General features: G+C 49.9%; 1 protein-coding gene across 2 annotated transcripts in view; it reads right to left on the bottom strand.

Moving 5' to 3' along the window:
* The window catches only part of LOC126569598 (serine-rich adhesin for platelets-like), a 68,449-nt gene that overhangs the window by 6,173 nt on the left and 46,640 nt on the right, over positions 1–15,636 (bottom strand). For both annotated transcript variants that reach the window (XM_050226802.1, XM_050226803.1), the window contains one exon: positions 10,450–11,098. In XM_050226802.1, coding sequence (XP_050082759.1) covers positions 10,450–11,047 — 598 coding nt within the window. In that variant the 5' untranslated portion in view covers positions 11,048–11,098. The remainder of the gene's footprint in view (positions 1–10,449; positions 11,099–15,636) is intronic.

A 15,636-nucleotide genomic window follows, 5' to 3' on the forward strand; every position in this document is an offset into this window, starting at 1 on the left:
AAGATGTTTATTGCCGTTTGGACGGGGCGCGGCGATGCCTCCGGATGATCGCATCGCGAAAGTGCTAAACAAACAACTGCATGGCACTGGCCACCGGTGTGACCACACCTCACGACTCACTCTGCTATGTAGACCACACTGGCAGCACCTGCGGCATGCGGAGTTTGGCCTTTCCAACGCGAGCGGTCGGTCGGTCGGTCGATAGAAAGCCATAAACGTGACCGCGATCGATGGGGTCCGTCGGGGAGGTGCGCTGTTAACAAATGAGAAAACTAAACAATCGCGAGTGTCTTTAGGAAAGGGGGGGTGCCTGCCCCGTGTTGCCACAACAGGGAATGAGAAGAAACACAGGAAACATGTGTTTTGATAAGCAGCTGTGACCGATTCTGCTCCATAACCGAGCCTCACCGCGGTCGGTCTGAGCACCACGACGGACTCGTCTGGGGTTTAGTCATGACCGCGCTGATAGCACGGAGTAATGTCACCCTCGGGGGTTAAACCGCTTTTGTTTGGAAATAAAAACAATTCCCCATCAACGACACTTCTTACATTCCAGCTGATAAGAACTGTCGCGCTTGGGACCACAAAACCGTCAGCTGTGGTACAAGCAGGGCGTGCCAGATTGATCGTGGACTTAATTTCGTTTCAGCACCATCCTCATCCTCATCATCATCAACAACAACATGATCATCTCTATTGCTATCAAGCACGATTTTCTATGCCACCGTCGTTCAAACCAATCGTAAACGCAGCCGGTGCGCGAAATGCGTTGTCCGGAAAGTGAAAAACAATGTTTAATCTTTCTGGCTCTGTATTGGGCGCCGTTGAGCGGGAGTGAGTGAAAGTGAAGCATTAATTCAATGGCAACGTGGTCGCGATCGCAAAAGGCGTTACATATGGACTCGCCGGCCATTCCCGCCTGTGACCGGATGTATTTCAGCGTCGACGTCGTTGCTCAACAAACAATAAATATTTAAAAAAAATGGCGAATGAATAAAGCAGAATGACAACAACATGAATCACCGCGTGGCAAGGTCATCATCACGGTTTTTAGGCCGGTCCAATTAATCCAACCTAATTATTCCACAAGATATGCCCCCCGAAGCATATGAGCTACCAGCCGCTACTGGCATAGAAAAAGAGGCCCCGCGGTTTCGATTGGGAAAGAGGCTGCCGGTGTGCCTGCTAATGATGCTGTGATGGGCCTGAGGGGTCTGTTAATGCGCTCGCTTCTAAGCGTTCGCGGATTGGGGAGTGGTTGAACATTTTCGATGGAAAGCCACACTAGCAGTTGTTGTTTTCAAATCGAATCAACCTTCACCGACACCGATAGACCAGCGCACCCGAAAGGAACATCGCTTGGTGAAAGGAAAACCACCGCCTAAAACGTCTAACCATCTGGAACGGATCATCAGTTATCTCGAAATCGAAAAAAGAAAGGAAGACCCCGGTTGGTATCGCGTTCGCAAAAATAAACGGCGGAACGGAGAAAAATGGAGGAAGTGAAAACGATCATCAAGCAGCATAACTCGCGTGACAACGAGTGACCTTAGCTGGCCGGTAGCAGGTGTAGCGGAATGGGGATGAGGACCTGCGCATCGTGGCCATTGCGCAATGAGTGAGCGATAACGAAAAACGGTCAGCTGGAAGCGTTCCAAGCGATCGCGGTGGCGCTTTAACCCCGGAAAGTATGCAATACCATCGCACGATCGCGCGGGCACGTGGAGCTGTCCGCGTGTTGCTGCTGTTGTTGACACTCCAAAAAAGGGATCCCAAACTGTGGGAGTGAATTCGATGAGGATACTGGCACACTGCAAATACATTAATTATCCTTCGAAATGTCACCATCGGCAGCATCGAGCGGCTTCATGCCTTTGTTTAAAAGCGAAAGTAAAGGCCACCGCGATCGTGCTCCCGGTCGACCGGGCCATGATCGCGAAATCACCGGAAACTGGTTTTGGGTCATCGAAAGAGAGAAAAAAGAAAGAAGAGAAATGGGAAGAAGAAGACAGTAGTCCGCGTAAGAAAGGTGCGGAAAGCGAACAGAACAAACACTGACCATGGACTGATCGGCAGCCGATCGCGCATCTCCAATCATCTCGAACCTCCACCCTTTCCCCCTCGTTTCATGGATCCACGAAGTGATCATGGCTTCTCCCGGCCAAAGCTTTCCTGGAACGCGGTCACACCGAAAGAAGAGAAGCGTCCGAAAAACGAAAAGGCAACGGACGGGGATGAAGGATGAAATTGGTCACTAGGTGGGAATGGAGAATGGATCCCTTGGGTCATTTGGTGAAAAGGGAAAACATGCCGCGGCCGCAGTGGCCGTGGCCGCCCTCTGATTACGATGATGCGATAATGCGAAACGTGACGTAAGATGCCAATTTGGCAAAGGGAATGGACGCAAAGCGAGCAGGGAACTCGAGTACGTCGAGTGAGGAGGAGCAAGAGCAGCGACGAATGAAGAAAGTCCAGTCAAATGGATCTCGTTCCTCGGACCTACAACGAAGTGGCGCAGCAGATAGCGTTGTGCTGCAGAAGTGACCAACGATGCCCTGCGGGCACAGGCGGAATGCATGCAAAACTCGTTTTCACCGTCAGCCAGTTTCGGTTGGCGTGCGAACCTGGTGCTGATGCTGGTATTTTGTGGTTTTTTACGATTTTTAGAGGTCAAACCTGGTGCTACTCAGTGTGTTACGTAAGATTCGCCGGGCGTCGAAGGGATCCTCCGACAAAAAAAGGGGGGAAACCCACATGGGAGGTTCACCTGTTCGCGTCGATCGCTTAACCAGTCCAAATGTGGCGTTGCGTGACAAATGGATTACATGGGCTGCTGCCTAGCTGGTAGCGGCTGGTGCTCCCGAAGGAAGCTTCTAAATACAAACTGATGAACCACCACATGATGATCGTGGTGATCCTATAACGGGCACGGTCAGTGACATCCAGCGGACACGCGCTAGTTCGACGAGGCGTTATGATTAATGTGCAAAGTGGTTCACATTAGCGATCGGTACAAATGTAACATAACCTGAAAAGAACTGAGGTGCAGCACCCTGACGATCGCGTTCTGACAAGTGGCAAAGAGCAGTGGCGCATTCCCATTTGGTCTTCGAAACTCCTAATCTTGAGAAGCATCAATTAATAACCATCAAAACCGACCACGTCCCTCCGAGTTCCGGTCACCAAACGCTACGTCCACTGAGGCGACTTTCTATAAACGGTTGCGGATTTATGTTTTACTCCGGGGGACGCGTAGGTGGACGGAACAGCGGTTATAACTCTCCCTGGTTTCGGTTAGCTGACTGGACCGCACGACATGTAAATGCATACATTACGCCAAGCACCCAAGCAAACCATCCAGCAACGACGATGATGATCATCACGATGATGCCACGCTCCGGCTCCGGGTTTGTCATGGACAAACTTAAGGTTTGGAACCCCATCAGTGAAGAGTAATTTATTGCTGACCTGACTTTGGAGTGGCATCCGAAACCGCAACCGTTAATGAGCAATTGGATCCATCGTCGAACCGGCGTCTAAGGTCGGTACTTTGGCTGCCAAGTAGCTGACGGTTGATTTACGAAATATGACCAAACACCGAAACCCCAAATCGGGTGCGGTGATCCCGGCCAGAGGTTGAATCATAAACCGGTGGTCGGTGCTGGGGTGACCAACGTCACTCTCCTTGATCATTAGCTTTCATTCGCAAGAATATTGCGTGCTAGGGCCCTGGCAATGGTCGTCGTTCAATTCTATTGCCAGCCATTCCGCTCGCTTCTGGTAGCAGCAGCGTCTACCCTAGAAGAGCTACTCATTAAATCAATTATGTCGCGGTGCGGCGGACGATGGTGCAGGTGCGTTTGCCATGATGGCACTGGCAGGCAGCACCGGGCGTATGACCCTACGAGATGCCAGTTCCATGGTGGTTGATCGCAACATCAGCTGGATCTGAACCGGACGACGTGCGACCGTTTGCAGTGCAGTTGCAGTGCCATAAAACTGTGCCAACCTAGAGGGACGCATCAGAAGCTGAAGATGTGCCCATTAGATTGTATTTATTGTGGCGACGGACACTTGTTGTCGGTGGCTCCTGGTGGCGGTATCGGACCAGGAATGATCGCGACGAAATTGCTCCAATTAGAAGGCAAAATTATGACCAGATTCTACCGCACCTGGCGCGCGTAGATCGGCATCTTCGCATGGCACCAGTACGGCTGGTCTGCTGGTGACTCACGCGCCGTGCACTTGAAGATGCCGTCTGCCACTGTAAAGACCTTGCCGTGGCGCGCCAGTACCAGGCACCTGAGCTGGCAGAGATTTGTAATTGATATTAAGCGGATATCTGTCGCCATAATTACGACCGGTTGGAGATGCGCACGATCGAGCCCTCCGTCTCGAGAATAAGGCAAATTCTCCACAAGGCACATGGGTCGTGCGCTAGCTGACTGGAGACTAGGGACTCCAATCAAAACATGCCCTGTCCGGGCACCAGGAATTCCCGATGAGGTCCATCATCGCGGTGGTGCGACGCCATCGTCCGGTCCGTCCGCGGTGCGTACGGCGTGAGGACAATCAATAAAGTAAACAACATAAACGCAGCGCGCACTGCAATGGAATGTCTGTCGTCCTGGTGGCTGTCTGCTGCCGGGATTGCTGCGACATCGAAGACGACGACGACGACGACGACGATGAGGACGAGCGCCACGTGAGTTATTAGCATCTGTCAGGCGGGAAACGCAAACGAATTACGACAGGAAACGGGCGTTTTTGTTTTATTACGTTTTATGCGCTTCCTCCCCTCGTAGCTAGCTTGCCCGTTTCTGGAGTTCTGGAATGAATTCCTCCTCAAATGTAGCAACGAGCAGTAAGCGACAGCAGCATATGTTTGTACTCTTGCATTCCGGGTGCTTTGCTGCACCGTTTTTTGCGGTTGGAATATTTATATCCCTCACCGCAGAGAGCATGATTTCCGCTGGCATAGGGCCGATGGCGCCACGGGGCCGCTCGTTGCTACTTATTATGTTGCGCATAATCGTAGCGCTGCCATATCGGCTGCCACTCCAAAAGAGGAAAGAGTTTGAAACATTGTAACATCGAACATGAACATTTCGTGATGCGGCAGATATCGATGCTTAACGATCACCCAGACAAACACACAGGGGCGTGCTGATCGATCATCGACTCCTTTTCGGAATTCATCGAAGGTCACAACGCCAAAGCGCCTGCTGCCAATTGCAAACGATGATAGGATGGCACACGCCCGCCCGATTGGTGCTTGTCAGTGAGTCAAGGTTCCGGACAGTTCCACGCTAGACGATCGGTGGAAAACCCTCGCGAAGACGTGCAACAATTTACCTCGCATATTGCAGCTAATCGGCCCCCTCATCGGAATGACGGCTTTCAATAGCGAATGGCGAGCGGACGATCACGATCACACCATTCGTTCGTGTGCACCTCTATTTCGGTGCGATAATAATGGGTATCATCATCGCGATCGCGATCATTGGCGCTTGAATGGGTGGTTTATAGTTTTTGACAGCTCTTTCTCAGCAGCCATTGACGTCTTCGAATCGAACGCTGGTAACCTTGACACCCGGTGGCGAGGTGTTTAGTAAGGCCGTTGATCCAATCTTTAATCTAGCTGCAGCACCATTCATGCACCTCAACTGCATTCCGAACGGTGTCGGACATCGGTGTTGACCTACTTGAGTTCCTCGTCTACAATCCGCTTGGCAATTATGAATGTTGCAAAAAATTAAGGCCCCGTACGCGCGGCTCGGGGAACGGAGACCGAACCAGAATGGATTCTCCACACTACTGGCCTACTACTAGCCACAGATCTTCCACTGCTGGCCGGCGCGACTATTAGCGATTCGACTTGGCCGGCATCGCGCAACGGGAATCGCCGTGTGTTCCGGGATCAACACCGCAAAAACCCCCTCGCACCGCTCAACAACAACAACAACAATAGGTCCGATTGCACAAGTACTCCTAATTAAAGCGTTTATCGTGTTATACACGTCCGATCCCTCCCGCTTCTCCTCACACCTCGAGGAACTTCCGAAAGCGAACGTCGGAACGGAGCCACAGAGCAGCGCGGAGAGTGTGCATTGAATCTTGGCGTAGCAAGGAACTACCGCACCGAGGTACTCGGTATCCGCCGCTGCAACTGACCTGAATTTGAAGGGGTGAAAATGGGCAATCAGGGCCACCCCCGGGAATGCTACCTTCCCTTCCAGGTCAGTCCAGGAAATGCTGCTCGCCGGCTGGCCGGAGAATTGCTTAACGAACGAACTGAGCGGGCGGCGGCTTCGCGCTTTTGTGATTTCAAAAGCCAGGGAGGTCAAGATGAGGGAGTATGTTTAACCTTCGTGGTCCGCCTTCGTTCTTTCGCAGCAGTATCGACACCATAGCGTACCGGAAGACCCGTTTAGGGGGGGGGGGGGGGAGGGGGGTTCCCGTGGGCACGGCCCTAGCCTGTTACGTGCTGATCGTCCCGTGTTCCTTGTGCTTCCCGATCTGGTCCGGTCTGGTACACCACGGTGATCCAATTTTCCGCATTTCACCTCGGTAAGGTGGAGGCCAAACTGCCAAACCGATTTACCACACAGCACTCCCTTCCCCAACCAAAAACTGAGCATTTGGATTGAGATCGCACGATTTGCGATCTGCGCGGATCTGTGGTGGTTTGTTCCGGAGAAAGGAATAAGGAAATACCTCGGCCCGGGGAACCACTTTCGGAGGGTTCAGTAGGTTAATTCACGGTCTCACTCGTGGTCTGAGCCCAGTCCTCACACCAGCTGCTTGGAGTTGCTTAAGCAACGCGCCATTTGGAAATTGAATTAATAACTGCTCCAACTCTTGCCAGGTTTGGTTTGGACGAGTAAAGTGCACTCTGGTGTTGGGCCATCAGCCAGGCCCGTGCATCGATTTCGAAACGGATGGTGGATGGTTTAAAATGGCCATTAAATATGGATCAAATCTCGTCTCTCGCTTATCGGCCAACCAGCGCCGGTTTCCCCATCGCCACCTCGGCACGGGTTGCGATGCTATCGGCAATAAATTTGTATTTCTGTTACACCATCGGCTATCGACCACCGAGAAGCACGAGGGTCTTTCATCGGGTCAGACTGTTTCACATATTTTAAATGGTTGCCTCCCCGCCATAAAGCATATCTGTGATCGGAGATGCATAAATCCGCCATTTGGGCACCGCCACTTGGGGGCCTCTATTGGTTTGTGGGGTGTGGTGGAGATTCTAATTTTAGACGAGCTGAGGAGCGTCGCAGATGGGACAGTTTGTGTCGGTTGTTTCGTAAATGCGATCGCGTTCACGTGTGATGATAGGGCTTCCGTGTTTTAATGAAATGCTAAGCCGCTTATGGTCAGGATGTGACGATCGACGATCCATTTCGGTTTCGGAGTGGGAATGTTACCATGAATTATTCACCGACAAAAAAGAGAGGCCTCAACAACAATCCAATTAAACAAGCATTTTGCACTTTTTCGATTGTTTTCTACTTGATGACAGTTGAGACAAGAAAATCAAACAGGAAGTTATGCTGTATCGAGACCGAAATTTGAAAAAAAAAATCGCAAAGGATGTTTATATGAAGCTCTGCTTTTTACACGACGAAACACTTCCTTTAAACGCGATCCAGGGTGGCCACGAAAGTAGAACAACGCTCTAGATGTCGAACATGGGTTTTACACTCAACCGATCGCGCGCGTACCGGTTCGCAGTGACCAGCGACAACATGCGCCGGTACGCAACAATAACACCCCAGCGTACCAACAACTACTACTGCATTGGCCAGATCGCGTCCCTTTCCTTTTCGCGTTGTTTTGTCAACTCTTTCGCACTCCACTTCTTATCTTGCGCTACTTGTTTTGTGGAGTTAAAGTGTCTCTGTGTGCGTTGACAAGAGGCCACTAGGCTAGGCCGCCCTCAGCTCGTGAAATATGCGCGGTACGTGATTCTGTCCGTGATGGGCCGAGCTGCCGCGCTCTCGGTACAGCGGCATGACAATGACAATGGCCGGCTTCCCGGGCGTGTCTCGTGGGTCCAGTGTTCGGGGTTGGGGGTGTGGAGCATTCACATCATCGTGTGATTAATGGTTTTCCATCCAGCAAGTCGCAAGTCCACCCGGCTCTCCCACTGTGGCATATCGGTGTCGATCGTGTACCCGGTTCCTGTTCTACTTTCACCCCGCCCAAAAAGATGGTCAGAAATGTTGGAGTTCGGTTTTTGTTTTTGGGTTAAACTGCGACATAACTACCGGCAGCAGTTGCTGTTGCTAGTATCCAGGGTAGCGGGGCTTCAGTTCGCTGCTGGATATTAGAGAAAGCGATCTACAAATCATAGAGAACTTGAGGTGCTCTAATAAATTCTTGGAGCAAACTGATCAGTAGTGTAGCATTTAAACAGTAGATTTGAACATCTCAGAGGAAGATTGTTGCCATTGAATTCGTATGAATCATTCTACTTGAGTTCTTTCGATATTTTAGGCCACTTTATAAGATATTGCTCACAGAAAAGGGAATTGAATTGATACGACTGAACACTTTTAAACATTGTAATTGTTAAAAGTATGTTTAAGGAACACTAGCTGTTCCTTAAACAGTCAGCTAAACAGTGAATTAGAATCATATTGCCCAAGGTGACGGGCATGTAAGAGTTTGTTTTTCGAACGGGACTCAAAGAGAAAAGTTGCACTACAATTTGATCCGCCGTTCAAAAAAAAATCAAAAGAGCACTCTGTATTCAAATTGGTATTTTCCCTAATATTCGGCACCTTTAGTGCTTCTAACAATCTTCCAGTTATTTTTGCTTCTTCAACATTTTGTCAAATAAAAACACAAAATACTCTGGAGGATTATCGTAAAATCCTCCCACATAATTTATAGTTCTTCAAAAGTCAAATTCAACAAAACGATCCATCCAGCTATGCTAAGCTTTGTCCAGTTCATTCCACCACTGTTCCCCTAAAAAACCATCACCCCTTTTGCTGGAACCTTAAAGTCGATGATTTATCCACTATCGATTTGCACATTCAAATTGATTTCGCTCGCCGATAATTCATAACACGGGACAGGTGTTCTGCCAGGGGTTTACAATAAATTTCGATATTTTATGCGAATTTTATTCGCCACGCACCGGCACCCGAGTGCACCGAGTGAGGAGTAGGTGGCGCACGCATCATATCGTGCTGATGTGGGCGCGATAACCGATTAGCATAAAGCTAGTTTTGCGACCAATTAGGCGATACACGCGCCCAGTCAGATCCGGGCACGGTTGCGGTGGCGCCAACACACCAACACTCCCAGCGCGGTAGCCGGAATGAGGAAGCACTGGACTGGAAGTGGCACCGGTGGTGTGACTCCAGTATGTTAGTTGTCAATGAACCATTAACTTCGTCATAAATTGCGTCTGCACGCGCCGTGGAGTACAGCGGAATGTTACACGCGATGACCGGGCGTGTGCGTGTTTTGTGCTACAAATTCGTCCCCAGGAACACAGGACGAGAGCAATTTAGTGTGCGCGATCGTGACCGCAGAGTGAGGTGCGAGGTGTTCAGTCCCCGGAGACCGGCTACAGATTACGCTCATCCTCATCCTCAATCCGGCGACCACGCGACCTGCGCACGCAGCTGTTGGACGTAATAAGCTCTTCCCCTCCAGTTGTCCGCATACAAACGACGACGAAGAAGGGGGAGAAGCGACGCAAGACTGGCTGTCTCTGGGTGTGTGTAAACATCCTCTCTTGCCCAGGGATTTCCGCACAGATCGTTCCGTGGGGCCTCCCGGGGGGGTTTCTTCGCACCCGCCACGCTTGGGTTCAATTTCCGACTTCACCAGGGTCTGGGATGAGTTTTTGGCTAAAGGCTTCTAAGACGCAGATCGTCTTCTCCTTCTCCACTTGTTGCTACTCCTCCAATTACATCCAGGTTGCGTGCGAACAACCGCCATTCATTAGCCGACGGTACGACGAAGCGCACTTCCGATCGTTAGGCTGTCAACGATGCCAACGCCACAGAGGGAGTTAGACGTCGTGATCCAGAAAGGGATTTGGTCCATGCACGGAGTTGTGCCGGAGGATGTGAGAAGCCGAAACATGCACAACCGGAGGGACCCGTTGCATCGCAACAGATTCAGTGTGAAATGGTTCACTTCCTTCTCTGCCACTCGAACAGTGAATTCAGAGCTTTAGGGATGTCGGTCCCAAAAAACCAACGAAAATAAAAACAATTTGGAGCATTTCCCGGACAACATCTTGATACCAAGCCGGCAGACTTCGGACTTCGGAAGAAGGAGAAAAAAGGCAAATTGTTTTCGATTTCCTTTTCCAACCGATTTCGAACCGGACCAACTCGATGAGGACATTCCTTTGTCGCCCCCGGGAACAACAACATTTTTGGGGAAAAACGAAAACCGATTTCGGATACTTACCGATGCGAGACTTGCGCGGAGTGGTGGCCGTTCCCGAGTGTAAAAACTTGAGTGTGCTACTGTTGCTGTTGCTGATGCTATTGCTCCCGTGACTATCACTGGTGTACGAGAACGGTGAGGTACTGGAGGTTGTGTCGCTACTGCTGCTGCTGCTGCTCGTTGTGCTACTCGTCGGTGAGGAACCACTGGTGGTGCTGGTGCCGCTGCTCGATCCCGACAAACCGGATGAGTTGCTGGATGAGGTGGTCTGGCTGGTGGTGGGAGACGACAGTGACGAGCAGTGGAGCAGGCTCCCGATCCGGGCACCCTCTAACCGTCCGGTCGTCCGGGCCCCGAACGCACCACCGTTCACCACCAGCAACTCGCCTGCATCGCACAGATCATCGCCAGCGCTACGCCGTCGAAGCGTCGTCGTTGTCGTCGAGCCGGGATCATCGGAATGCTGCTGCTGCTGCAAACGATGGTGACGCTGGTAGTGCGTCCGGTGTCCGTTGGTCGCCGGCGGTTCATTACCGTAGACATTCCCGGACTCGGAATGCCGGAGCGGTGACAGACTGAGCAGTTTCGGCGACTCAGTCGATCGCTTAAACCATCTCATCTTTGCTTGCCTCGGGACCAATTATCGCATCGGGCCACGCACTGCGGTACTCTGTGGAAAAAGCAGAAGCAGAAGAAGAACGTAGAAGTAAAGATTAGAAAATGAATGTTGAATGTTATGCGCAATGCTGCTGCGGTTGCTGCTGCTGCTGCTGCTATTGATTGGCAATATGGCGTGCCACTCCAACCCGGTCCCGTTTTGCGGCTCCAGAGGGGGGTCCATTTAATTGAATTCATTTTTACGAGAAACAATAAAGATGGACTCTTTAAGCGTTCATTAGGGTGCAGGGTAGAGCATCGGATTGCTCGGAAGCGATCTTTGCACATTAGGGAACGCGGATCATTACTAGGACCCTGGCATTGAGAAGCATTAGTAAGCGCATTGCAAAAACACATTGCTAGTGCCTCTTAACCCGTACAGCAGTTCCAGTTCTTGTATCTTTGTTTGAGTTAACGAGCTACCATGAAACGTGCCTCCCCGGGCGGAAAAGTCTAGAATGTCCAACTAATGTTTGTCCAAAAGCCCCAAAAGTGATCCATCAAAACCAAAAACAAAGGAACTGAACGTGAAAAAATGGCTGCTTCCTGCTCCCAACGGGGGTCTCTATGCGATTGTCGGAATCACTTCCCTCCGTTACCGTCATGTTTCAAGGGCCTAACGTGTGCGCAAAAGTACCACGCTGCTGTACACCGAGTGCTGCCTGGCCCCGTTTTTACGCGCACGCGGTAGAGACTACCGCATTCTGGTGTTTGCAATAAACATAACTGGACTTGGATGGAGAGACCCCAACCGGCACTGCACGCGCACGCGCAAACGCTGAACGGGCTGGCAATTAGCGAGCATAAACGGTGTGTTATCGGGATGCTGATATGGCTGCTGGCTGCTGGATCATCATGCCGCGAGCTAGTGCAATTAGTACCGGTACCAGTGGAAGGTGGTCGAACAAAGCGACGATCTAACCGAGGCGATAAGAGAAGGATGGATAAGAATCCCATCAATGTCACCTCACAAGCTGTACGATCGTCGTCATCATCACGGAGAAGTGATTTATTAGTTTGAGGCTGACCAGCGGACATTCCGATGGTGCTTTTAACTAACTTCAACGATCCCATGCACGATCCCTTCAACCGTTGATCGTAACGCACTTTGAGCGATATCGGGGTTTAGTTTGAAATGTTTTTCACTCGCAACCTGACGATGGTGACGATCGAGAGATACTCGACCACAAGGCGAGTGCCATAAACCACTCCCAGGGGCCTTGCCTTCCATAGCTGATAAGCTAGATTGTTTGCCCGTGCAAAGTGTTACCTTTCTGTGGAGTGATCTGCAAATGGTTCTCTCGGAACCCTTCCTCGGGCACACAAAGCACAAAGTGATCGCGCGCACATCGATCTCTCCTTCGACAGCTCCGAGCGGGGGAGGGATCGGGACGTGGCGGGAGTTTATGGTGCTGGATGCGATCGAGACAAGATAGCAAGATTTATTACAGACACTCACCGCCACTCACCGAAAGGCGAATGATGTCCTTTCGCCAGCATCGCGCCCACGCCTCCCGCCGATCGCGACCGAAATGGGAAAAAGGAATTCTTTGTTGACGCAAATCTTGCGACGCCATCTTCCACTCCTCCTGTTCCTGTTTCTCGTGCAGCGTGAGCTTAAAATGATGGTAAAGGTACAAAGCAAGTGTGTGCAATTCCGATGTTGGCGATGTTGGGGTGTTGTTTATTAAAACCGCCGTCACCTCGTGGCTCATAAATAATCTCGCAAAAGGATCCCGGATGACCGGGACCGAGACCGAGAAAGGACATCCCCGGTCAGCCACGATCTACCGAGATGATCGGCGGCAGGTTGTCGACCGCGAATCCCTTGCGACGCCATCGCCACAGACAGTGAAGCGTGACTCAACACCCTTCGATGGTGCGCACCGATCTTGTTGCGAACAAGTTTGTGACCAAAAGCAAGCCGTTCGAACACGTTGATTCCTGTTTTTATGCCATTAACATTTGTACAAGATGACCAACGGAACGAAAGGGATGGAGGCAGAGGACGTTTGGAGCCTCAAATGGCTTTTCGTTGTTTTTGGACCGAACCGAAGCCCGGAAATGCCTCGGATTATTGGTAATGATTGTGGCAGACTGGCCTGGCGTTCGAAGGCTTCGAGTGCTGTGGTTCAGGTGGTTGAAAAATGAAGCGAACGTTACACAACGGATCCGGGCTCCAGAATCACTGTTGCAACAAATGGGCTTCGGTATGATTTGGGCTCGTGCGTGATGCAGCACTCTAATGCAGCTCGCGATCACTCGATGATGAGGATGAGCGTTCAATTCGTTGTACTTTCATCGTACGACGAGTGGGCGAACCAAGCCACGCGCCCATCCTGGTGTGGGCTGTAATCCGATCAGGCTGTGGCCACAGCTTAAGCGGAAGGGCAAGGCAGGCTGGTGCTGGTGCTGGTGGTGGCGGAGAGGTGATGGAAACGAAGAACCCAGAATTGACCATTTAGGATGGCATAATTTATCGCCGCCCATTCGTTAGAATTTTCCACAAAGTTGTGATAAACCGTGGTTTAAGCTTGCGAATGGGCACGAAGCTCGAATCGAATGGTGGGGCATTAGCGGGGGCTTAACGGCTGGAGATGATGGGCTAATAGGCTTGGAACAACGGGCTCCACAGGGATGTGTGTGCGAGTGTTTTTGTTGAGGGAATATTTCAATTAGCTATCTCGTGACTGCGTGTGTCGCAACAGCGCCAACAGCGTGTGCGGTGCGGTCCGAGGTATGGTTCTGATAATAAGTAAACTAAGAGAGCTCTAAATCAATCTGCATTTAGTGAAGCACCGGACGCAGGACCATTGGATGAATCACGAGGAAGAATCGGATTACTTATTGGGTGCTACATTTCATGGGGGCATAAAATTAAATTATTGATCATAAAGCGCATCATTACATCATTCATGAAGTTTGAAATGCTTGACACTTGAAAAATCTTTGTTACAAACAGACTATTAGTTGAAAGTGCTTTCATTCGATGGTCATAAAATCTTTACTTAAACAAAAAGGTTTGTTTGTTTGTTGGAATTTCTTCTGGGTATCCTTTTCAGTGGGATTAAGTCCTTTGTGGATTGTAACATATTCAATCGATTTTAACTGGAAAATATGTCTTTTTATGTAATATTTACAAATTTTACATTGAGTTACAGATGAGCTATTAAAAAGACTAAATTGCAATTCTTCCGAATTATATGCTGCTTGTAGCTTCTTGCGTCAAAAATATAAGTTTGAATCGAGTGTTATTTGTCCCTAAGGCATTCATTCAAAACGTTTAAGCATTCTTCGATGTTTTACTATTTGCTTATGAATTTGTGTGACCGACATTTTATTTAAGTTTGAATCATTCGAATAACTTCAAAATGCCTGTAGTTTCTTGCTATACATATTGTGATTGGGATGGTCATACAAAGCATAACCTTGAGATCACATTTTATCGTGCATAGTTGCAAAGAAATACATTTTAAAATCATGGCTTTTGAAAGGACGTGCAACTACAAATCGTATGTAAAAATCGTTGGAAATATCATCAAGATAATAAGGCTAATATGTTTTTAAGCCGAAATATCCATAGAAAAACTATTCATAAGTTTGATATCAGTATCGATGACAAATGGCAGGCAGGATTAAAGAAAACTGTAGGCTTCTGCCACGTGTTCAACTGTTGCCCCTGGTATACGTGTTTAATTCGAAAAGCAGCTTCATGCTCTTCCATCACCATGCTTATCAGAAACCGTTCATCCAGTCACTTTCCGCTGATTTCCTCGACAACCTGCTGCGAGACATGTGTGCGCATCTTGGGCACCAATCCAGTTTCGTTTCGTTTATGGATTATTATGGCTCTCTTCAATCTTAATTACATTAATCTTCACCGCAGCCCAACCACGCAATGATTAGCACAAATAAATGAAAAACGGAAACCAAACTGACAACAAATGTAATCAACCATTCCGCGATGTTCGTCCCCATCCGGTGATAAATTACTCGGTAAACCCGTCAATGTCATGCAACGTCCCAAGACGATAAAACAGCGCGATGGCATCGCATCAAAAGCGCATCCAAACCAAGTGGATGCGAGGTTACGGATTCGGGGAGAGGCGTTTCACCTCCTGGCCACGAGTACTTTCTCTGAGTGGCGACAACCTCTCGCACTACTAACCGATGGTCCGTGCGTGCTTGCGTGCTTGTTCCGTTGATCGTTCCGGCGAACCGGTGGCCAGGTGGATTTATTTGTGGACGCAACATCACGTCGCTCGCTAGATGACAGGCCGCGCGCTAGCCGTTTTGTTTAGCTTTCGGCACATTCCATCAGTGAGTGATGAGGGATGGAATATGTTTTTTTCTCGCCAAGTGAAACGAATGCAGACGTAAACCGACCACCACTCGCTGCACACAAACACGCCGCTTGGAGGGAGAAAAGTGATAGTAAGTCCAGCGTGATGCTGCCCCCGGGGTGGTTAAGATAAGTGAAGTGTCCACATGCTATTGAATCTCTATGCCTTTCGTTTAGCAAAAGACACCGGACATTAACTTTCGGACCCG

The sequence above is a fragment of the Anopheles aquasalis genome, chromosome 2 (genome assembly GCF_943734665.1).
Source record: "Anopheles aquasalis chromosome 2, idAnoAquaMG_Q_19, whole genome shotgun sequence".
Lineage (NCBI taxonomy): Eukaryota > Metazoa > Arthropoda > Insecta > Diptera > Culicidae > Anopheles > Anopheles aquasalis.